Source organism: Heptranchias perlo, chromosome 18 (assembly GCF_035084215.1).
Source record: "Heptranchias perlo isolate sHepPer1 chromosome 18, sHepPer1.hap1, whole genome shotgun sequence".
In the NCBI taxonomy this organism is placed as follows: domain Eukaryota; kingdom Metazoa; phylum Chordata; class Chondrichthyes; order Hexanchiformes; family Hexanchidae; genus Heptranchias; species Heptranchias perlo.
In genome coordinates, this window is record NC_090342.1 from 32,528,362 (window position 1) to 32,553,698 (window position 25,337).

General features: G+C 41.1%; 1 protein-coding gene across 3 annotated transcripts; it reads left to right on the plus strand.

Moving 5' to 3' along the window:
- The first annotated feature begins 962 nt into the window (after nt 1-962).
- On the plus strand, nt 963-25,328 carry wash1 (WAS protein family homolog 1). Of its 3 annotated transcripts, none has more exons than XM_067999644.1 (11): nt 963-1,002; nt 1,854-2,013; nt 11,664-11,775; nt 13,557-13,703; nt 15,515-15,651; nt 17,007-17,142; nt 18,085-18,289; nt 19,123-19,287; nt 22,095-22,259; nt 22,874-22,942; nt 23,482-25,328. In XM_067999644.1, exons 2-11 carry the CDS (start codon nt 1,874-1,876, stop codon nt 23,646-23,648), a joined length of 1,443 nt encoding a protein of 480 aa, XP_067855745.1. In that variant the 5' UTR covers nt 963-1,002; nt 1,854-1,873; the 3' UTR covers nt 23,649-25,328. The 3 variants fall into 3 exon arrangements, with proteins under 3 accessions (XP_067855745.1, XP_067855744.1, XP_067855746.1); XM_067999643.1 differs by lacking the exon at nt 963-1,002 and adding an exon at nt 1,219-1,321; XM_067999645.1 differs by lacking the exon at nt 963-1,002 and adding an exon at nt 1,344-1,479.
- The last annotated feature ends 9 nt before the right edge of the window (nt 25,329-25,337 follow it).

Genomic DNA, 25,337 nt, shown 5'->3' on the forward strand with positions numbered 1-25,337 from the left:
ATTTATATCAATTAGTGTTAATTGTATTCAAGTGGTGCATATCAATTGGGAACGCTCTTGTGTCCATTTATAAGAGAGCTGATCTAGGGTGTGGCGTGGATGTAATGTGGTGCTCTGTGAATAAAGGCTCGGAAGTAACTGAAGACTAGGTTCTAGTATTCTATCCTTCACAACCTGGCTATCCGGTTTATAACACAGTGCAGATTAACCAGAATGATACCGGGGCTAAAAGGGCTAAATTATGAGGACAGGTTTTATAAACTAGCTTCATATAGAAGATAAAGGGGTAATCAAATTGAGGTATTTAAGATGATTAAAGCATTTGATAGAGTGGATGGAGAAAAACTGTTTCCTCTGGTGGGGGAGTCCAGAACAAAGGGGCATAACCTTAAAATTAGAAGTAGGCCATTCAGGGGTGATGTCAGGAAGCACTTCTTCACACAAAGGGTAGTGGAAACCTGGAACTCCCTCTCCAAAAAAGCTGTTGAGGCTAGTTCAATTGAAAATTTCAAAACTGGGATTGCTAGATATTTGTTAGGTAAGGGTATTCAGGGATATGGAACCAAGGCGGGTAGATGGAGTTAAGATGCAGATCAGCCATGGTTCTAATTGAATGGCAGTACAGGCTCAAGGGGCTGAATGGCCTACTCCTGTTCCTTTGTTCTGCACTATTCATCTTGGCCCTTCACTTAGGTTTCTCAGTTGTTTTCTTGGGGAGGGGGGGTATGCTGTCTGCCTACTGGTAAACGCAATGATAATAGGTAACAAAAACACAAAATGCTGAAAACGCACCAAGTCGATCAGCATCTGTGGACAGAGCAGACAAGTCAATGCTGATATCTGAGCTCCTCCAGAACTGGGCAACACGAACAGTCGGTGAAGAGCAGTCCAGGGGCGGGGCTTATTGGGGTGGGCGGGGCTTTCGCAAAGTGGGCTGACGCTTAAGATATACGCATGCGCAGGAATTGAAGGCGCTGCGCAGGCGCGGATTCATTTCCTGAGGTAAGATTGTGGTGGGCAGAGCTGGAAATAGCAGTTGATTAATGAGGGTTGTGAGGTTGGGGATTGGGGAAACAAGATGGCGGTGGTACCAGAGTCAGAAGCAGGGGATGCCGCGAAGTACGCAAGGCAAATTAGTCGCAGGGCTCGGGATAGTCCGCCAGAAAACTACAGGTGCCGGCAGGCTCTCTGTGTGTCTTTGCACAAGCGCAGAGCATGGGGAACGAAGTACGCATGCCCAACAAGAAGGCGCCTGACTCGGAAGATGCAACAGTTTGTTTCACAATACTGGGGGCAGAGCTCTGACTGCACCGCTCCTGGGGTATGTGGGCACACTAGTACATGCTAATTGACCATACCAACACTCAACCGTACCCACGTGTGGGCAGATATCAGTAAACCTGAGTGTTAATGGGCATTTAAACATGTTTCTTTTTGACCATCAGATCTAATGCCTGTGTTCTCCAAATGAGTTACCGTGTAAGCATTTCACGTTAGCCTATAAGGGTGACCAGTAAGCGGTGATCAAAACAGAGTAGCTTGTCATGTTAATCAGTGTGATAGAGTTAAACGTGTTCTGTTTGAAAACAGTGGCTATGTGGAATCTAATTGAAGGATTAAGATGATATGTATCATGTGAATTACAGGCTGTAGCCTAACTGAGAAGTCCAGATGACCTTTTAAAATTGCAAATCAGCATCCATTCAGGAACTCTGAGCACTTGAAATGTAATGTTGACACGAGCATTAACGATTACAGTGTTATAGCAGAAAACTGCAGTTTATTTCTGAGAAAAGTAAACTTAATTAACCAACCTTTACTTCTTTTGCCTTTGCCTTTTTTCTTGTTTCTAGTTTTCCAACGTTGAACTAAAATGATGCCGAAGTACTTCACTGAAGGACAGGTGTACACTGTTCCAATCATCCAGCCAGACTTGCGGCGTGAAGAAGCTATTCACCAGATCAGTGATGCCCTTCAGTATCTCCAGAAAATCTCCAATGACGTCTTCACTAGGTATGGACCGTAAAGGAAGTGGATAGTGAGAGACTCATGTAAACATTAGGCCTTGTGTGTTACTGAGCAGGGGGATTACTCCACAGATTTAGTTCTGTGTTTTTTGCGCCTTGAGTTGCTCGATAATGTGTTTGTGTCACTTGCGAGAACAAGTGAATAAACTGCCTCTGAGTCAAGAATTCTACTGACTTTTTATTTCTTTTTTGCTGGTTTGTGTAGACTTTTATCTAATTTCTTAAGGAGTATAGAAAGTACTCTGAACTGGAAGAGATAGATTAATACTGTGTTCACCTTTAATAACAACTTGCACTTATATAGTGCCTTTCATGCAATAAAATGTTTTGAGGTATGTCATAGAAGAGAAATGAATACCGAACAGTAAAAGAGGAAGTGACCAAAAAAGCTGGGTTTGAGGAGGCTTTTAAAGACCATAGAAGAAGTAACAAGTAGGGAGGGAGCTCCAGAGAGTAGGGCTGAGATGGCTGAATGCTCTGTCACTGATGCAGAGTAAAGGGAGGGTGTGATGCTCAGAAAGCCAGCCAGAGGACTGAAGAGTATGGACATTAAAGTAGAAGACGGAAGGTGAAAAGCCAGTTAAGATTTAACTATGCAGTGGGTGCCTAATGTGCATAATGGACTGCAAAGGAAAGCAGTGGAGCCTGGATATATCAGGAAATAAGAGAAGAGGACCGGAGGACTGCTAATGTTGTACCGTTATTTAAAAAGGGATAGACCAAGTAATTACAAGCCAGTCAACCTAACCTCGGTGGTGGGCAAATTATTGGAAACAATTCTGAGGCACAGTATAAACCGTCATTTAAAAAGGCACTGATTAATCAAGGACAGTCAGCATGGATTTGTTAAGGGAAGGTCGTGTCTGACTAACTTGATTGAATTATTTTGAGGAGGTAACAAGGAGGGTCGATGAGGGTAATGCGTTTGATGTAGTCTACATGGATTTTAGCAAGGCTTTTGACAAGGTCACACGTGGCAGACTGGTCAAAAAAGTAAAAGTCCATGAGATCCAAGGGAAAGTGGCAAGTTGGATCCAGAATTGGCTCAGTGGCAGGAAGCAAAGGGTAATGGTCGATGGGTGTCTTTTGTGACTGAAAGGCTGTTTCCAGTGGGGTTCAGCAGGGCTCAGTACTAGGTCCCTTGCTTTTTGTGGTATATATCAATGATTTAGACTTAACTGTAGGGAGCATGATTAAGAAGTTTGCAGATGATACAAAAGTTGGCCATGTGGTTGATAGTGAGGAAGAAAGCTGTAGACTGCAGGAAGATATCAATGGACTGGTCAGATGGGCAGAAAAGTGGCAAATGGAATTCAATCCGGAGAAGTGTGAGGTAATGCATTTGGGGAGGGCAAACAAGGAAGGGATTGCACAATAAATGGGAGGATACTGAGAAGTGTAGAGGAACAGAGGGTTCGTGGAGTGCATGTCCACAGATCCCTGAAGGTAGCAGGACCGGTAGATAAGGTGGTTAAGAAGGCATACGGGATACTTTATTAGCCGAGGCATAGAATATAAGAGCAGGGAGCTTATGCTAGAAATGTATAAAACACTAGTTGGGCCACAGCTAGAGTACTTCGTACTGATCTGGTCACCACATTACAGGAAAGATGTAATTGCACTAGAGAGAGTACAGAGGAGATTTATGAGGATGTTGCCAGGGTTGGAGAATTTTAGCTATGAGGAAAGATTGGATAGGCTAGGGTTGTTCTCTTTGGAACAGAGGAGGCTGGGGGGAGATTTAATTGAGGGGCTTAGGTAGAGTGGATAGGAAGGATTTATTTCCCTTAGCAGAGAGGTCAATAAACAGGGGGCATAGATTTAAAGTAATTGGTAGAAGGATTAGAGGGGAGTTGAAGAGAAATTTTTTCACCCAGAGGGTGGTGGGGGTCTGGAACTCACTGCCTGAAAGGGTGGTAGAGGCAGAAACCCTCGTTGCATTTAAAAAGTACTTGGATAGGCACTTGAAATGCCGTAACCTACAAGGCTATGGATCAAGAGCTGGAAAGTGGGATTAGGCTGGATAGCTCTTCAGCCGGCACGGACACAATGGGCTGAATGGCCTCCTTCTGTGTTGTAAATTTCTATGATTCCATGAATAAGTAGCTGGAGAAAAAATTGATAGAGGGTTGTAATGGATATTGTTGGGATATATCTCATAGATACTGAGACTGCCCAGATGAATTGCAATGATCTTGGCCAATCCTCTACATTCCTGTTTGTCTAGGTTGCTGAGGTAGGGAGGGGTAAGGCCATGGAGAGATTTAGTCATGAGAATGAAGATATTGAATTGGTTGTGTTGGGGAACAAGAAGCCAATTGAGGTCTGCAAGGAAGGCGAGTGGGCGGCAGAGTTTGATCGAGTTGTAGGTTATGAAGGATGGAGTTCAGAAGGCCAGCAGAAGGATGTTGAAATTAAATTTGGAGGTAATGAAAGCACAGGTGAGGGTCTCAGTGAGAGCTGTGGATAGGTAAGGGGATGGTTTCCATGCCCTTTAAGTGCCAGAGTATGCTAACACTGCGCAATATCTACTTGGACGACAGTGTAACTCAGGTACAACAATGATATCCCCCTTGGTGATCTGAACTAGATATTCATGTCTTTCACAAGAGCTTCTCCAATCTTTCTGACGGTGGACTGAGCAACACCTGGTAAAATGTGGCCAGCCACAAATTTTCATTTTATTTCACAGCAAGTGAACATACAGAGCGATAGTTATGATCAGATCCACGTCAGCAGGTGGTCCTAATTGACTTAAATAAAACAACTCCTAACTACCCTCCTGCATTCTCCTACTGACCCTTGCAGCTTTTCTATTTAAAACTTGACAGAATTTGCAGCCTTTATTGGACCTGACTGCCTGTGTCTCTATTTTTATCTCTGCATTCACAGCCAGAAGGGAAGGCCTGCCAGATAACCTCTGCCAAGTGCCCAGGACCAGAGAGTTCCCAGCACATTGGGTGTGAGATTTTTATCGATTACTGAGACAGGCTAAAGAATTGCTTCTTGTTTAGCATTTGTGCTTTTTAAAAAACTTTTATGAATAGGCTTTTTGCTTTTAAAAACCCAACATTTAAGAGTAACTGTCTTCAAACCCCTGAACGGGCCAAAAATCCTGAAATATGATTGTGGGGGAGGCGGCGGAGGAGGAGGAGGAGGCAGGTAGTTTTGATCTTTTGTGACACAAGTTTCTCGTACTCATTATTGGAGTTGAAAATGGAGGAAGCAATGAAAGCAGTCAGAGAAAATGGTTGATTATTGAGAAAAGGAGTTATGTGCCATTTGCATTTAAGTCAGCTTCCTTTGGGTTTGAGGGACTAGAGGTAAAAACTGCACTCAGGAGACAGTAGGGTTGGGAGCTCTTGAGTGATTTAGTGTTGATGACATCATAAGGAGAATCAAGGAAGCTGTTGAGTATCGACCAAAGCTGGAGGAAGTAAGGAGATGACGGGAATCAGTGGGAAATGGCAGGCAGAAGGATAGTGGAGCTAGCCAGTTGATATGCTGCTAAGTACATAAGATGTTTATGTATATGTAATATTTACAGGACACTTTTGGGGTTAAGAAGAATATATTTTCATGTGTGTGGATTAGGTGCAGCAGAACTCTGGAAAATTGTGAATAGTGACAAGGGATCTGATGAGAAGGGTGGAGCAGTGGGTTAACATATTTTCTCATTGTGAGATTTGAGTTCATATCTAGCAAGAATGATGGGGCATAAATCTTGTTAATCTACTAGTTAAATGATATTGGGTTGACTTGTCTCAGCTATATTCCTAGTGGGCATCATTGCGTGCAGAAATGTGGACTTAACTGGTAATCTTGCTTGGGGTGGTCAAAAAGATGCTTGATGTAAGAAATGGAAATTGGTGCAGAAAAGAATGTGCTTCTGAGAATGGGGTTAAGACTTGTTGCTGGGTTAAGATAAAGGGAACTTTAATCTGAATCTGATCCATTCAATGGCTTGGTGATATTGGGTGTTTTTTTTAAAGTACTGACCATCCTCACCCAAAAAAAAGCATTAAAATTCTATATACGTCACAGAGTTGGGATACTCAAAATTACCCTCCGTGTAGTGTGTAGCATGTTTCCAATTTCAAATGTAGCAAGTGAAGACTCGGTACCTGTTCTGTAGCTTGGAGGGTAGGCAGGCTACTTAGTCCTAGGCCTTGGTGCTGATGCCATTGGATACAATCAGGTGCACAACAGCAGGCAAAGATGGTTGTTTCCATTGCTGTGGGGAAGTATCTAGTTTCTGGTTGTCACTCCTACTCCTGATAACACAGCTGAGATTGAAAACTTGTTACACAGGTGATCACGGTGCAAGTCTGTGTTGCGCCATTCCATCTGCAGTATTATTTAGCATCAATGTGGCGAGCGCCCTTGCCACCAAGGATGTTCTTTTTTCCATTTTACTCTCCTCATCTGACAGTGTTGAATTCTTGCTGGGATAAATTTCTGTTGGCATAGATTGCTCTCTGGCACCTCATCCTATTGGCCATGTGTGTGCCTGGAGTGTGTCAGTGAACTAATTGACTGCATGGGGTGTCATAACATATCTAGTCTTATACTAACTTCTTATCCCCTCTCTAACACCATTGTTGTGTCCTTACTCCCACACTGACTGAGATCAACCAACTTAGCACAACTGAGGATCAAACCTGAGGCCTTCCTGGTATCAGATTCAGCTACTCTCTACCTTTTTAACTAGTTTTAGGACAGCCATATTATTTGCATTTAAGACATACAATGAGTCCAAAGGGACTAATTTTATCATCAAGCTATGAGGATGGCCCCTGCTGAAGTCCCAAGATTTGAGTAGAGTAAATGCCAATGTTTTAGTCAAAAAAAGGACAGCCCAATGTGGAAGTGAGACATACATCCCTGGAAATCTTTAGGCTTTATTGCTGAGCTGAGGTACCTGAACTCATGTAAGAGGGTAACAAGGCTGTTTACAATTGGTCTAGTTGTCCCTGGAGCAGAGACCACTCAGCCACGATTCCTGCCACTAATGGCTATCAGATGACCCCTGCCCCCCCCCCCCCCTTTGCTGGAAATGTGCATGTGTAGACATTAAGACATTTATTCCCTTTTGTAAATGTGAACAAAAAAAAAGGTGCAATAAGATTTAAACAAGCATAGGGTTGGGGGAGAGAAACCTGAAGAATTTTAAGTCTAATCACTTTCTTAAAGCATTGTGATGGTATTGCTCTGTCTTTAGAGTCTGCAGGTTGTGATTTGGAGCAGCTGGGAATTTCTGTGGTTGGGGAAGGCTGGTAACAGGTGTTTACCACATCTTTGTAGAATTGCTATATTTTAACAGTTTCTTGCAGTTTTTAATCACAAAAAGTTACTAATTGGCACATAAATTAACTTGTCTCTTTCTCCCTCTCCCCCAAAAGAACTAGCGACCCAATTTACTGTAGGTAATGGGTAGGTAGGAGAATTGACAAATTAATCACTTTTGTAATTGTGAATATTAAATTGCAAATGGCCTAGTTGAATCATAGTTTTTGTGACTGCTTTCAAAACATGTTTTGAAATTCAATGAAAGCTCACATTGAAAAGGACGCGAGCTTTTGTGACCAAGTCTCTATTTCTGCTTTCCAATGCAAATACTGTAAAAGTAGAAATAAAAACAAAAAATATTGGAAATGCTCAGCCGGTCAGTCAGCATCTGTAAAGAGGAAAAAAAATGTGTGTAACCCTTCTTTGGAACTGAAAACAAAAAAAGAGAATATTAGAAAGGTTGAAAAAAAAAGAAAAACAACTAATGCTACAATCAGCAAATGGAGGACCTACAAATTGCTTCATAGAAAACTGTTAGATGATACAAAAGATCATCAATTTTTTATTTACTGTTTTTTATTTTGGATTTGCAGCTTAGTATTGTAGAAATTCAGTCCTACTTTGTTCAATTCATCATTTCAAACCACTTCCAATAAAATGACTGGATCATCTGACCAGTGGCTATTTCCATCTGCTGGGTGCTGACATAACCGATGTTGACTGTTGCCCCATTGTCACGTGAATTGGTTCATGTGGCTTTTCATGCCTGCATCTGCTTAATATACCCTCATCAGGACTGTTACCCAGTCACATTGTGTAGATTTGATCACCCAATCCTCCAACCCTGATTTCTGATTGGCTTGTGACTAGATTGTGTGTACTACTATAGAAAGTGAAGGATATTTGCTATAATCAGCATTCCTGGATGATTTGGAGAAATAGACATGCCAGTGGCAAATTCTGCTGAGCACTAGAAAGTCACAATGAATGTGCTACTCAAAGGAAACAAGCACAAGAACTGGATGTGGGAACTGAGTTGGTGTCAAAACTAATCAAGACCAGCAAAGAGCAGAAGTTCCTGGGTATAACTCTCCAGAGAAGTATTGCTTGGACACGGCACATCAATAATATCACCTTTCTCCCCTCTGTGTAACATGTCCCATGTTGTCTTTCCCCCAGTGTAGCCTTAACCCTTTCTACATGTGTGTTGAGTTTATTTGTCCTGGTGTGCTCAGGCTTTGGTATGAAAAAACAGGTTATTAACCTAATTTTAGGAGGGAAGGAGAAAAAGTTTAACTTTAATTATACATATCTAAAGTTTTTGAAAGAGGATGGGGTGGGAAAATAGGGACAACTAGGAGGGCAGAATTGGAAGTATTTCAACTTTTAAATTAAAATTGTATTTTAAGGGTGTTCTTTCAGGTTAATAGTACAGAAACAGCTTTTCCTGTCACTAGAGTAATTCTGTTACTGAATTGTGTTTGTTTCAACAATGTGGTGCCTGAGCTGGAAACTTTGTGAAATTGGGCAGTTCAGGAGTGCAGTCAATTTTCTTAACCAGTTGACAATCTAAGACTTAATTCAAACTAACCATATGAAATGACTTTGTTCTGCTTGGAGCGACTGTCTCTTGCTAAACTTGAGGTTGATATTTTATTTTTATTTTGCATTAACTGTACATTACTTAGGCTTCATTGATACTGTCATTCTGTGATGCTGAGAAGATTGCAGTTTGGTATGGAATGTGGGACCTTCCTCTTTCTGCTTGTTCCCAATTATTATACAGAGGGGTTTGAAAAGCTTTTGCACTAAATTCTACCAAAACCATTGGAAAATGTCAGATGGCTATTGGTGTTCAAATTATTTCTATTGCTGTACCGGAGTAGGCCACCAAAGATATAGCTCCTTTGTATTGTGTATTAAAATACAACTGAACATGTCATCCCAATTGACTCTGTACTTACTGGTGGATTCCATCCATATAAAATGTAGCCAAACAGGGAGAAAAGTTGCTCAGAATGAGACCTCTATTATGGGTCCCTTTATAAGCTGTTATCCTTTATGTAATGCACCCCAGTGTAACTTCTGTTTGTGGTCTTCTAATGCTGTGCTTACATCACAGCAGTTATGTAATGTCTTAAAGTTCTGTATGTGTGGAATTCACTTGGCCCATTAAAGAGCATAGAAGTACCATGGAAGTGCTAGCAAAAACCATCATTAGTATAGAAAGGAGTATGGTGAAGCCTGGTCTCCCGTTACAGAACTCTTGACTATTTTTTTGTCTAAAAGAGTAAACTGAAATGTTTGGTATGGGGTAGTGGGTTAGATACTGGCCTTTTACTTCTGGGTCCTGGGTTGGAATCCACCCAGAATGATCAGATGAAACAAAAGCAAAATACTGTGGGTGCTGGAAATCTGAAATAAGAACAGAAAATGCTGGAAACACTCAGCAGGTCAGGCAGCATTTGTGGAATGAGAAACAGAATTAACGTTTCAGGTTGATGACCTTTTATCAGATGAGAGTCTGTTTACTCTGACTACAAGGGTTCTATGTCTTAATTCAGTTCCTAGTGAGCATGAGCACAAGATGGATAGCCTTTATTTTGAATTCCAACCCCCTCCATATTATAATTTTTAGGACTTGGGAGATTTGACACAGAAAATGTAAATACTTTGGAGCATGATCTCAAAGTAGATGCACTTAAGCTGTCTGAAGGTATGGCTTTCTCACAACACTGATAAATTGAAGATTGCAGTAAAAATTGCCATAATGCATTGTTATCACTAATAGCATTTAAGAACGCTCTTAAATATTTAAAGCCCTGCCTTCAATGTTCTTCATGTCGCAATCTTGCTTACTGGTGAAGATTATGGCGCTTGCATTATCTTGGCTTAGAACTAATTCTGCAGTTGAAGGGTCCAATTCTCATCACAAGACACTTTGTTCAATTATCTTGCCTACAATTAAGTTTCTGTATTCTGCTGATTCGTGTATAACTACTGTATTTATTTTTGTCTTTAGTATGTTTTTGGCTTATTTTGTGTGTGCTAGATGATTGGGTGTCTAATGAGGAAAGTGATTAATGTACTGTACACAGCTGATTTTGTTTTTTATAAGTTAGATAGATAATCTTGATGCACAGTCAGATGGTTTTGTATCTGACTCTCCTTGATTTTATTTCACACAATGAATTCCTGATCTTCTGAGCGGAGATGTTGAGCGGCAGAATCAAGTAATTGCAGGGGAAGGGAGAACTGTGCTATCTGTTTTTATATGATACATAGAATTTACAACACAGAAACAGGCCACTCGGCCCAACCAGACCATGTCACCATTTATGCTCCACTCAAGCTAATAGTTCCAATCACTTTTATCCATCCTGTTCCCATATTCCTTCAACCTTTTTTCCTTCATCCCCCATCATTTCACTTGCTGTCTGTTCTAAATTTCTTATTTATTCTTGGTTCTAAAATGAGGGGCCATAGATACCTCAACTACTTCAAACAGTCTGTTTCTATTTACCCTATCCCATGCATTCATAATTTTAAACACTTTTATCAAATAGCCCCATAATCTGCATTGCTTTATCAAAAAAGACCCAGTTTTTCAAGTCTGTTTTATTTGTATTTCCTCATACCAGGCAGAATCCCCGTAAATCTGTGTTGTACCCTCTCTAAAATCTCAATGCCTTTCCTATAGTGTGGAGCCCAATACTGCACACGGTCCTCTAATTGAAGTCTTAAGATTTTGTATGGGCTTATCCATTACCTCTTGGCTTTTATATTCTTTACCTCGAGATAAAACCTAGAATTCCATTAGCTTTTTTTAACAGCCTTATCAACCCGTGGTGCTGCCTTTTAATGTTCTGTGAACCTGTACCCCCAAGATCCTCTGCTCTACCACTGCACCAAGCCTACTTTCAGAGTATAATTGTTATTTTTTTACCAAAATGCATCAGCTCACACATACTGACATTGTATTTTTTTAGGCCATTCTCTCATCTTATCAATATCCCTTCACAGCTACCTTTGGACTTCTAAAGAATCAACTTTACTGCCCATTTTGGTACCATCTGCAAATTCTGACACCACTCCCTCTAGGCCTATATCCAAATCATTGATATACACAGTGAACAGAAGTGGCCTGTGAACTGAACCCTGTGGGACACTGCTATCCATTTCCAACCACTCTGAAACTGTTCTTAACTCTTGTTCTCTGTTTTTCCCTTCTAACCAATTTTGAATCTAGTTTGATATCCTCCCCTTAACTGAGCAGTGGAAAATATATTTTCATAATGGCGAATCACCATTTAGAACAAATGTTAACAGCAGGATGTCTTGTTACAGGGTTTCCCAAAACGTGGAGAGCAACCAAACTCGCTTGCAGTGCATCAGTGACCGGATCAACTTGGCACAAGCTAAGATTAAGAAAATCAAAGGCAGCAAGAAAGCCACTAAAGTAAGGGCTAATTTTCCAGGGTTTTCTGGGTGAGAGTGATTCTGGACTGTTTCTGCATGGAAATAGGGATTTGTGAATTCAGAAAAAGGGGGCAGGTTTGTTATTGAGGTAGTAGCCCTGTTTATCTGGCCACTTTAGAACCAGAACGATATTTCTGATTTGTCAGTATGTATAACAGAAGTGCTTTCAGATACAGTAAATGTCCAAACTTCTAAACAATGCAATAAACTGCAACAAAACATTGAGGTTATGCTGTAAGATATGACCATGCTATGTAGGCCCATACATGTGTGGGGGAAAATCTGATGCTCCAAAACTGAGTGTCAACTTTTTCTCTCTCCCAGTTTCCTTCCCTTATCACCCCTCTTTTGAAGGCACAGACTTTTTCTGAGGTACAGTCCCACTGGTATCTCATTCAAGTGGGCATCCTTAATGTGTGAGCTGGCAATTTGACAAGGGGATGCGCTACACCCCAGCCTAATCCTGTCTACTTGATATGCGTATATACGTTTGGAGCAGGGATCCCTGGATAGAGATCTGAAACAGGAATCGTGCCTTCATCCGCACTCCCCCCCCCCCCCCCCCCCCCCCCCCCACCCCGGCCCCTTTCTTAATCCCAGGGATACTGAAGCAAATTGTAGCATTCCATCTGAGATCTATGAACTGGTCTGCACTGCACCGTACTGGTGATTTATTTCTCCTTTCTCTGCAGCCAATGTCCTAGTTCAAGAAGACCTGCACCCAGCGAGTCAGCCAATGGTACTCTATAACTAGCTACGAGAAGGTGCATGTGAGCAGTCTGAGCTGCTGCTAATTGGCTGAATTCTCAAGGATAAGGCCATTGACTTTGAGTATTCCTTCAGTGCGTCGCTGACCCTCTTTGTTGCATGATTTGAAGTTAGATGATCTGACTTTTTCAATGTAAAATGCTAAATAACAGCACTGTACTTAGACTCCACTACAACTAGTTTCCTCTGAAGCATTATCTGTACTTCTAGTCAGGAAACTATTTAACCCATCATATAGTAAAATTCCTTTATAGTTTGCAGAGCCAGTAACAATACAAATTTAGTCTAAATAGCTCTCCAATTAATCATAATTCTAGTCAGTTGTCTAGTTTGACTTCCTTTGTTACTTACTGAGGTGCCATTATAAACGGTGTTTGAATCTGAAATGACTGCTAGCTGTCACACAACATCTGGCATATTGAATAGAGAAGTCACAATGAAATCCTGCACTGCAACATTCTCAGATGGTGTACCACAGAATGGTGGGGGGAGCGGGGGGTGGGGTGTCATTTGCTTTTGTCCATTTCATATCATAATGAAGTTTGGATAGTGCTCCCTTCAAATATTACAGAAATATAAGAACATCAAATCTATTGAAAATGAACAGTATGCATGTGTACATGAGTTTTTTGTGTGTAATATATCTTTCTCTGTCACACTACAATTTTTATACAGTGGAATAAATATTGGGATTGCAAAATGGTAGCACTGTACAGTAAACGATGGTTAGAAGTGAATACTCAATTCAACCTTCAGTATACTAAACCATGAAGTGGTAGGGTGTGGTTTAAATTTTACGATTCTTCATGCATCTAGTTCCAGATCACAGTTTTGATGAGGCAGTGTTCATATACAGCGCGTTTCCTCAAAGTGGGGTAGTGGGGAGCAATGTCACGTTGGGCTATATGGAGATGAGGCTGTGTGCTGTCGCTTTGCTAATACCAGCTTAATTATATGTTTCATGTGCCTTTTGTTCTGTCGTGTCCTGTGCAGGTCTTTTCCAGTGCAAAGTACCCTGCACCTGACAGGCTTCAGGATTACGTTTCCATTTTCACTGGGGTAGATGACCCTGCTTTGCAGAAGCGTCCACGTTACAAGATTCACAGCAAGCTGAAGCCACTGGATGAAAAGGCAGTGCAGGTATAGAGCAATTATGGGTCCTCTTCCTCATCAGAATTAGTCATTTATCCATTTTGGGATCCTTCCATGTACTTGTGTCTTCTCTTTCAACCAGGAGTACTTTCAGTATAAAGCTGGCTGCAAAATCATGTTCTGTTTTGTTAATTAATTTTGTGCAATCTCTTGCTCCTGGGTGCACATTTTACCCAGCTCACATATCTTGGAGTTAGTCAGTGGAACAACAGGAGTGAAAATGTAATTATCAAAGCAGCGCCAGTTTCTACAAGAAAGGAGGTGTTTACATGATTACAGTTTTTTAAATTTTAAAAGGGGAGGGTTTTTTATACTGAAAGCACTTTCTCAAAGTACTTTGTCCATCCTATCCTTGTCAAATCACTAACCTGTAGTTACCCCATACTGGTCATTACATGAATGATTTGTGCAGTTGAGCCCTGGGTCATTAGGAACTATTGGCCACAGCGTCTTCCTTGTGAATTATGTGGAGTTTAATTCATTTTAATTAAAAAACATATAAGCAACCAGTTTACTCCTCCAGTTCTCTGCTTGTCTGTTGTTTACAGTTTTCTTTATGTCATCCTGATGACCCTTTATACAAGCTGTATAAATATTAAAAACTGTGCAAATGGGGTTGAAGCATTTCGCATATTAAAAATTGATGTGAATGAACTAAAACAATCATGTCACTTTACCTCAAAATATTGTGCAATGCCTTTCTGGTTAATACACGTCAAATATTAATCTATTTAGGCAGTGGATTATTTATTTACAATGCAAAGTGAATCAGACCAGAAAACTAATAGAACAGTGCATAATACATTCTTCAATCCTTCCAGCTCCTAGATTTTGTCTTTAGAGCCCTCCAAAGTAGTCTTTACACTGGATTGTCTATCCCCTTTCCTTACCAAGTATAGCAGTAATATGCAACCTGTATGTCTTGCTTCTACTTTATATCTCAAATGCAATCTTGTTCTGGAAAAATTAGTGTTTTACACTCTGTTTTTGAACAGAAAAAGACAACAGGTGATTCACACATTGTGCCATCTGTGGTGTAAAAAGGTAAAGTATGAACAACATGAACACATTCCACCCCTTTCTGTTCTTGCAGGGTTTTTATATTTGGAAATACAGTAAATGCATACTTAGAATTAGAACACAGGAACAGGTTGCTCAGCCCAACCAGTCCGTGGAGGCGTTTTTCCTCTACACAAGCAATAGTCCTAATCCCATCTGCCCACCTGTTCCCATATTCCCATTTCCCACATCCCTTTATCCCCTTTTCCTTCATCCACTTGTCAACAATCAAAAATAAGTTAGATATGGTCTCTGCATCAATGACCAACTCCAGTAGTATATTAAGATAGTTGATTCAATACGATCACTACTGACCTATTATTTCCAACCTATGTCTAATCTCAGCAGAGGTGGCAGTGAGGCCTTGCTATGTCTGAGCAAGGGAGATGATAAATCAGCTGAAATTCCTGCTCCTGATCACTGTCCAGTGGATCTCCTCCAGGTTGAAAGAACATGTGAGATGAATGTCAAGTGCATAGAACATGGACTGTGCTGTGATTGCCCCCCCACAGGCAGTCAGCTGAAATTCACTGCCAGGACTCACCATGAAGGGTGGGCAAGTTTCTTATGTGATTCATCCTCTGACATTCGGAATCAGTCTTTTTACTCTAGTACAGTAAACATCTAGAAGCCAATCTAGTTAGAATTAGAAATGTTTCCAGTGCAAACGTTCAATTTTCTAGTGCAGGCAGAGACTTGCAGACTGAACTAATTGAAATATTTTTCTTCTTTTCCTTCAGGAGAAGGCAAAGCATTATCCTGTGTGTTTGAACACTAAGTCACGGGAGGAGAATGAGACAGAAGAAGGGTTGGGAAGCCTTCCTCGAAATATCAGCTCCATCAGTTCTCTGCTACTTTTCAACACCACTGAGAACCCGTAAGTGTCATTAACCCTGTTAAGAGAAAGAGAATAGTTTTGTTTTTATTGGTATATGTATTCTGTATGTGAGTTGTACTTTGGCAGTTGTACACGCACATACCAACTGTCAGTGTGGTCTGTGTTCATGTCATTAACGCAAGATGACATTCACAGGAGAGGATTAAATATTGACGTCACTTTTGCAGAACAGCAACCTGCAGCTTATTCACACAAAAAAAAATCTATTTCTGGTGTATATTGCAGGTTCTGTGTATGAATTATAAATAATGAATCTCACATTGTGATAATCACATTTAAACAAATAGAACCATTACATAAATGTGTAATCATTGATGTGTTGTTTGTTCTGGCCAGCTCTTTTTTTAATCATGCCTGGATCAAAATGGGCAGGTCATTTTAAACAAATTTGCAGACCTATGGGGAAAGGGCAGGGAAATGGGACTAATTGGATAACTCCTACAAGGAGCCGGCACAGGCGCGATGGGCCAAATGACGACCACCTGTGCTGTATCATTCTATGATCCTAAGTAAATTTAATCGAAAAAGAAACTCAAACCTACTTTATATTGATGCACAGCATCATGAAGGAAAAAAATAGTTGTACTCTAATTTTGGTCAGTGTAAAGGCAGTTGGGCGGCTGTGTCTCCATGTGTGAACTTCTGAGTTCAGGTTTTTTTTAGGTAAAATGATGAAACTGTTTTAAAGCTATTAAAATGATAAATTATCTAAATTTTAAGGTTTTAGGAGATCCTTCTTCCTGAGTTAAAATGTCTTCAAAGCATTTTAAGCTGTTTTAAGTTCACACAAGGGAGCTCTGTGTTTTCCAACTTGAATTTCTGTCCCATCTTAAACAAAAAACCTGGAAGAGAATGAAAATGTTATAGTATAAAGGCTGGTCACATGGTTCAGCTCACAGCAGCAAAAGTAATCCTATGAGAAGTGTTGCTGCACTTCCTGGCGATGATACAAATTATTTAGAGCTTATTTCAACCTCTCGATTCAAAGTCTCAAACAAAGTGGGTGTTCTGGATACACTTTTCATTGATCATAAATTACCCTTAAGATTCTGCACTAACTGTTACTAGTTTGTATGTTTCACTGAGATGCCCCAGAAATGGAAATGCTGGACTGGTTCCAATATATGTTAAACTTTTACAGTTAATGGCTAAAGTATATGTTTGGGAATTGCAAAAATTATTTTTATAGTATATCAAGAATAGCCAGAAGGAAGTAATGTATCTTAGACATGTAGCTTGGTTTATAAATATTCCGTTCTGCTCTTGCTCTCTAGAATGGAGGCCTAAGATATTGAAGCAGACGTTTGATAGTGTTCTGCTCTTTCTCCCTGCAGCTACAAGAAGTACGTTCTATTGGACCCATTAGCCGGAGCTGTGACAAAAACTCACACTGCGCTGGAGACTGAGAAAGAGGAGAAACCATTTGATGCTCCACTCTCTATCACCAAAAGAGAGCAGCTTGAAAGACGGGTAATTCTGGAGGACCGCATCACTGGGGGAGGGGGAGCGGGAGCGTGTCCCATGTCCCATCCACTCTGCCACGATAATACTGTGCTCTATGTTTTCATTTTTTTTTAAATGCTGGATGTGCAAAATGCCAATTTGGCAGTGTGCTGGGCACAGCTTTGTATTATGCACAGATAAAAGGTTGTTGTGCATTTACCTGTCACCAGTCCTCCTCTGCAGACTGCCCCATTGGGCATGGGGAGAAGGGGAGATTTCCTCATGCTTATTAATCAATAGTTAATGAAAACTACACAGTGCTTCAATCACTGAACAAAAGGGAATGAGAGTAACCTGGTTAATTTCTGCATAGTCTGTGTGATAGGAAATCGTTAGTAACAAAGTTATTTAATTGTGAGTTCTTCCCATAATTAAATTTTCACTAGTAGACGTTCATTGCTGCAAGTCTGTTTGCATTATCAGTACATCCAGTTTCTTAGCTTTGCACTGAAACTTTTGCCTGAGCTCTGTCAGCTTGGCATTGACAGTCTGACTACAAGATTTCTTGAACTTGTAATGTAGATAAATGTTTAACCATGTTCAAGAGGGACCACAGTCATTTGGTGTTAATGGAAAAACTCTGAACACTAAATTTTGGAACTCGAGCTAAGCCAGTTAGGCTCCCCTCTCGAATTTCATGAGCCCAACATGGGATTCAGGAAGTCTGAAGGGAAATGCAATTGGTGCAGTAATGTCCTGCCCCAAAATGTCTTTCTGATTTATAAATGTGATCTGATATAAAACTTACTGGGAGCCAGGTGGTGCATGTTGTTCACACACTAGCTCCAAGCTGGCTGAAACTGAACATGTACAACATTCTTCCAATAACGACTTCTCAATATTGCTACAAAGTGTTTTTTGAGCTGTTTTATGTGGGCTTCTGAACATTGCATTCTTTTGTTATTTCAGACAACTGAGAATTATTTCTACGTGCCAGACCTGGGACAGGTCCCAGAGATTGATGTCCCATCCTACCTGCCAGATCTGCCTGGCATCGCAGATGACCTCATGTACAGTGCTGATCTGGGTCCAGGCATTGCACCCTCCGTGCCAGGAAGCAATATGCCTGAACTGCCTAGTTTCAATACAGAACCAGTTTACACAAATGGGCCAGGTACTGCAAGATGGTCTGCATTTACTGGTGTGTGGTTTGTAGAACTGATGGCATATTGTATTCACCCACTGGAAACAGCTGAACACATGCACTTGGTGATGATGGTTGTTTTTATCTTTTTGAGCCTCTTGTGACATTTTAACAACCTCCTGGGAGATGCATGACAAGTACACCAGGGTGATTAAACCTCTCTATTTATTTCTATTAAAAAGATGCATGGGGACTCATCAGTCTTCCCCCCCCCCCCCCCCCCCTGCCCCGCACCCTTTCCCTTGTGTGTTCCACACCTCCTTCGGTCAAGAGGGTGAGGCAGAAGACTGTTCTTTGCCCACTGCCAATCTCTCTCTTGGCTGGTAACCAGAAGGCACATTAGAGCTGCACTCCAATAAGATGAAATGCATTCAAAATTTATCTCAAAATTAAGTCACTATATACAGTATTCAGTATCTATGGGAAGTACTGCTTTAAAATCTGTAAGAGATACAACCACTATAAAGCATATGATTTGGTTGGGGAGGGAAGGCGAGGAACAGAGAAAGTGTGCAGTATTGTTGCGTGTGATATTTTTGTCCATTGTCCGGGCATCCATTTTGCTTAGCCCTGGCCAATTTTAATTGCAAACCAATTGTTACCAAACATTAGGAAATAGCTTGAGATCATAACTCATCTTCCTCATTAGGGCAATGATCTTCAATTTCTAGGAAAATGCAGGAATTATATATTTGTAAAATAATAATCTGAGCTCAATCTAACCTTCTTCATTTCACATAGCGATTGTGGAGTGGCCTCTGGGTTGTTACTCTAAAGTATAATTTTTATGTTCTGCATTTCAGATCAACAATATACTACTCTCCCACTGCCACCTGTAGGACCCCCTCCTCCTGAACAGCTGATGCCAGTGACTGCTCCTCCTCCTCCGCCACCACCACCACCTCCTCCACCTCCACTTCCAGTTCAGTCACCTCTGGAAATTAATGTTGGCAGCAGTCAACCATCAGGTCTGTTTGTAAATGTGTCTCTTCTCAATCCGGTCTAAATTACATTTCAATTGATGCAGGGCAGTTACATTAAAAACGCGATTCGTTGTTCTCTCCTGTGCCACCGGGATTAGGGATGCGAAGGAATGAATGGATGTTCATCCCCATTAACTTTCTGCTGGTGGTGCTGCCACCAACAGTAGTGAGTTCTTATAGATCAGCACTGCCATCAGCAGGAATGTGGTGGGACTGCAGGTCTTTGCTGGGTAGGACGTTCACTGCACCAAATACAAAGGGGTTTGTGGCCGAACGATTTTGCGCAACTCCAGTTACGTTCTGTGCTTCTGTGATTTTTAAATATCTTCAATCTCATGAACTTAAATGGGTACCAGGATTCCTGAAACAGTTTTGCCCTAAAGTACTTGCTTTTTTGAAAATAAAAAAAAGCCCACTGATCCAAGAGATGGCTGACGTGATTATGACTGCCCTCAATTGTTTCCAATGTAGGCTTGGTATTAGCAAAAGAATTAGCAATTTGAAAGGGAAGTTAAAATGAGCATCAGCAGGCTATTCAACATCAGTAGCGTCACAACTTTGCCTAATCATCTCCACAAATGAACTTTTTAAACAGACGTCTCTGGATAGGAGTCAGTGAACTCCAGCTGTCTTTTTTTTTTAAGTTATTCTCCTCCCCAATCCAGCATTGCTGAGGCCAGATGTAATGTCCCTATTGCTGCCCTTGCTCAAATCAGACTGGGGATCAGATTTGGGGATCTTCCTTATCTGTATGGTTCAAACTACAGCACGTGTATTATCCACCAATTGTGTATCGCCGTATCTTCATCGTCGCTGGCTCAAAATCCTGGAACTCCCAACCTGACAGCACTGTGGGAGAACCTTCACCCCACGGCCTGCAGCGGTTCAATGAGAAGGCCCATGATCACCTTCTCCAGGGCAACTAGGGGTGGGCGATGAATGCCTGTCTTACCAGTAACGTCCATATCCTAAGAATGGAAAAAAACGATGAAGGGAACTTGAATCCATATTTTTGGGGATGAGATTGTACGACGTCCTGCAGTATTCCTTCAATTAATTTATTTACTACATATTGTGCCCCATAGGAATTATTGCATGATGCTTACACCTAGCCCTTAACTGTGAGACTGTCCTTTTTGCCTTTATGTGGTTCCTCAAATCTTCCTCCCTGCGCACATCATCTCCTTGATTATAAGAGTGGTAGCAGTCCCACCTCTAAGTCAGAAGGTTGTGGATTCAACCCCCCCGCCCCCCCCCCCCACTCCTCCAGGACCTGAGCACATAATCATAGAATCATAGAAAATAGGAGCAAGAGTAGGCCATTCGGCCCTTCGGGCCTGCTCCGCCATTCAAAATGGTCATGGCTGATCGTCTAACTCAGTACCCTGTTCCCGCTTTTTCCCCATATCCCTTGATCCCTTTAGCATTAAGAAGTATATCTATCTCCTCCTTGAATATATTTAATGACTTGGCCTCCACTGCCTTCTGTGGTAGAGAATTCCACCCGCTGAGTGAAGAAATTTCTCCTCATCTCTATTCTAAATGGCATGCCCCGTACCCTGAGACTGTGACCCCTGGTTATGGACTCCCCAGCCATCGGGAACATCCTCCCTGCATCTAGTCTGTCTAGTCCTGTTAGAATTTTATATGTTTCGATGAGATCACCTCTCATTCTTCTAAACTCAAGTGAATATAGGCCTAGTCGACCCAATCTCTCCTCATATGTCAGTCCTGCCATCCCAGGAATCAGTCTGGTAAACCTTCGTTGCACTCCCTCCATGGCAAGGACATCCCTCCTCAGATAAGGAGACCTAAACTGCACACAATACTCCACATGTGGTCTCACCTAGGCCCTGTACAACTGCAGTAAGACATCCCTGTTCCTGTACTCAAATCCTCTTGCAATGAATGCCAACATACCAATCACCTTCCTAGCTGCTTGCTGCACCTGAATGCTCACTTTCAGCGACTGGTGTACAAGGACACCCAGGTCTCGTTGCACCTTCCCTTTTCCCAATCTATCACCATTCAGATAATCTGTCTTTCTGTTTTTACAATCACATTTATCCACGTTCTACTGCATCTGCCATGTTCTTGCCCACTCACCCAACTTGTCTAAATCACATTGGAGCCTCTTTGCATCCTTCTCACAGCTCACATTCCACTCCAGCTTTGTGTCGTCTGCAAACTTGGAAATGTTACATTCAGTTTCCCTCATCCAAATCATTGATATATATTGTGAATAGCTGGGGCCCAAGCACTGATCCCTGTGGTAATCTGGTTGATACATCAATGTGGTACTGAGGGATTACTGCATTATTAGGTGTGGTATTTCTGTTGAGACATTAAAACAAGGCCCTGTTTAGGTGGATGTTAAAAACCCCATGATGCTATTCTTAACATTCTGGCCAACATTCTTGCCTCACCTAACACCACCAAAAACAGATGAACAGCAAATGAGATGAATGACCAGTTAGTGGCATCATGCTGTGTGAAAATGGCTGTCATGTTTACCCACATAAATTACTTCAAAAAGTCATTAATTGAACGTAAGGTGCTTTGCGATGCCCGAAAGACCTAGGAGGTAAAATTGAACTTTGATGGGGGCACAAAATGGATGGTAGCAGATCAGCCGTCTATTACATCACACGATTTTCCTTTCCATTGAAGTCTTTTTTTGTGCCCCCATCAAAGTTCAGTTTGCCCCCGTATAATTTCTCTCTCAAATCAATTGGGCCCCTAATTTTGAAAAGCTTTTTTATTAACTTCTACTTTCTCTCATTGTCCTTCAGAAGTTGGCATTGTTCAGGGAGCACCTCAGGAGGTCGTGAAACCCTCAAATGGAAGAGCCAATCTGCTGGAATCTATCCGGCAGGCCGGAGGAATCGGGAAAGCCAAACTGCGCAGTGCAAAGGCTATTAAGATGGAAAAGAAGAAGCAGAAAGAACAGGAACAAGGTATTTTTCCAATAAACTCCATTTTTTTGTTTCAGATAATTGACCCGAACTAGATGTGATGTTTCAGAAGGAATATAAAACATTTTTACGTTATATGGGATTTTATAAGTTTTGAAGGTGCTGAGTGGTGACATTTTCACAATTTTTTTTTCTAGATGCTGGATTACAAAGGAATCCTTTTGTGTAATCTTTAGTTAAATAGTTATCTTATGAGAGAGGCAGCAGGCCACCCAGAACCCCCCCACCCCCTCCCAATTCTCCTCAAATCCAACTCATGTTGTCAATTTGGGAAATATTTCATACAAGTGAAAGTAAAATATCTTGCCAGCTGCACATGTGTGGAGCATTTTGTACCACAGATGCAGATGGTTGCAAAAGCAGCTCCAATCCATGCTTCGTTCGTTGGGAATCTGAATAGTAGAATTGTTCCACATGATGTGCTTTTTGTCCTCTCTTGTCCTGATAGTTTGTTAATGGGGGTGTGTATGGAAATTTAGATTAGAAACCTGTATAATGTGCTCTTTTTCTTGGTGCACTACACTATTGGAACTATGAGTGTGGGCAGGGGAGGAAGGAGAGGTCTTACTGACCTTGACCTGTGTTGTGTGTTCTAGGTGGAACAAGGGAAGGAGGCGGGAACCTGATGTCTGATCTCTTCAACAAGCTTGCGATGAGGAGGAAAGGTACAATACCCAGTGCTGACATAGCTTTACGAATTAACAGTGATTGTAGGGTCAGTTGATGTCAAATCATGAGTGACATTATCTAAAAGACTGAATAAATTACAGCCTTACTCACTGATGTTACTTTATACTTTCTACACTTTGGGTATATTATTGATTTTAATGCAGAGTAAAGCTTCCTCTGCGTTGCCCTAATGATGTGCCTTGGCCCTGACTACACTAGTGTGACAGTCATCCCTGTGACCAACAACTTTTAGTACCAACCTGTGGGCAGATTTATGCTTCAAACTGAAGCAACCTGAACTGGTTTGAGAATTACCCCAAACTCATTCCATGTAGGTTCTTTACAGCCAACAGAAGCGTAAACTTTATTCTGCATTTCATCTCACTGACAGGAGTACTCAATGCTGACCCTTTGTACAGAAAAGCGTTCTGTAGCTTGAACTACTTCCCTCAAAATATATAATAGCAGGTATCATACCAATATATGCTATCATTCAGTATAATTAATGATTAAAGCTTGTATGTCTGATTTATAGGTATTTCAGGTAAAGGTCCTCAACAAGGTGAGGGTGGCAGTGGTGGAGGAGCTGCTAGCGATGTTCCTGTACCAGGTGGCGCTTTTGCTCGAATGTCCGATGCCATTCCACCCCTCCCACCTCCACAGCAGCAAACCGCTGAAGATGAGGAAGACTGGGACGCATGAGATTTGCTGTCTGATTTGGCAAAAATGTCTGTATTAAGCCTCTGGTTCCTGTGAAACCTTGAACTTTTCATTCAGTTGTGTTAAGTCTGTACATCAATACCAACTCATGCTTAGAACTCTCTAAACAAAAAGGGTGGGGAAAAATTTGCTTGTGTGTTACTGCCTTTTTATACCCAATCGTGTATGAGTTGGAAATAGAACGGTCCAGTCCACGTGGACATAATCACAGGGCTATTCACCTTCCTGGCACCTCAGCTGGCTACATGAATAAATACACAGCTAGCCAAAGACGATAACAATTAAGCAGCAGAATGTCCATCATAACATTATTTCATATAATTCCTTAAATGGCCCCACCTGCAACACTAACAATGATGTCTATTAGGCTAGAGTATCTGTGTGCTGTGGGCAGAAGGGAAATCCAAACTACACCCAATAATAAAAACAATGAAACTGGCTATTGTCTAAAGCAGAATTTGCTCTAGTATATTTAATCTTTTTATAATCTAGTTTTTAGGTTTCAAAACAAACATTGTTGCAGAAAGCATTAACCTCACAGTTTAAAAGGATGTGAAATTAACTCACTCCCTCCTTCATACAGGTCTTGTATAGCCATATGCCTCTTGCTGGATGGCTAACTTATTTCCAGGCCTCCACCAATGCTACTTTACCAGTTGTCAGAAAGCAGGTGACAATGGCCCTAATTTCCTACCGATAGCAACATTTGAGGAAAGAAACAAGTATGTTCCACTACTCTGGTGTTGCAGTATGCTGCATTGCTCAAAAGGCTGTTGAATATACTTAACCCAGAATTCAACAAGGATTGGAGTTTAGCAAAATGGTGACAGTGTATAATTTAAATATAAATTCACAGTAACCCAAGCTTAGCATTGTTTGGAGAGCTTTTGCATCATTATGGCAGACCCAGTAAAGTTTAATCTGCTTATTGAATAGATGATGTAAAATTTGAAATATAAATGGCTGCTACCAATGTGTTGTCTGGAAATAGTTTGATTTCTACACAACTGCATGCTTGTACAGGTTTCAAAACAGAGGGTGTGACATTTATGAAGAGTGCCCCAGTTGCATTAGTCACCAGTTGAATTGGAATGAGGAGCATGTTGGGGGAAATCCAATTTACTATCCAAATGGATTGTAAAATAGCATGAAAGATACATAATCCATGTGGAACAATAATCAAATTTGCATTTTTGTGTGGGCAGCGTGTCGTTTTGCTTAAGTGTTGCATATATATTTTTGTATAAACAGGATATTTTCAAATTCAATCTCTAGGTACAGTGAAAGTTTGTTTGCTCTAAGTTGGCAGAGTGTTTACAATGAGCAAATCGTTTCCTGCATTACTACTCTGCTTTCATTCAAACATTCCTGTAAACAGATTGATTATTACCTATTTTGCAGAATGACTGCAATTTGTCTCCAGTCTTGTGCCATTTTCCATCATGAAAGTCCTACTGCAGCAATTTCTTTGAAATTATTCAATAACTTACAACAATCCAAAAGCAAAATGCCTTTAAGTGTTGGATTTTTTGGGGGGAGACAGCTCTGAAGAAGAAAGGTGTGATGATGCTTTTAGATGCATTAATGGCAGTTTCTTACCAAGCTCATCAAATTGGGATGTAAACAGCCTACCTTTATTAAAAGATGCTCTGCAATTCTAAATTATCTTTT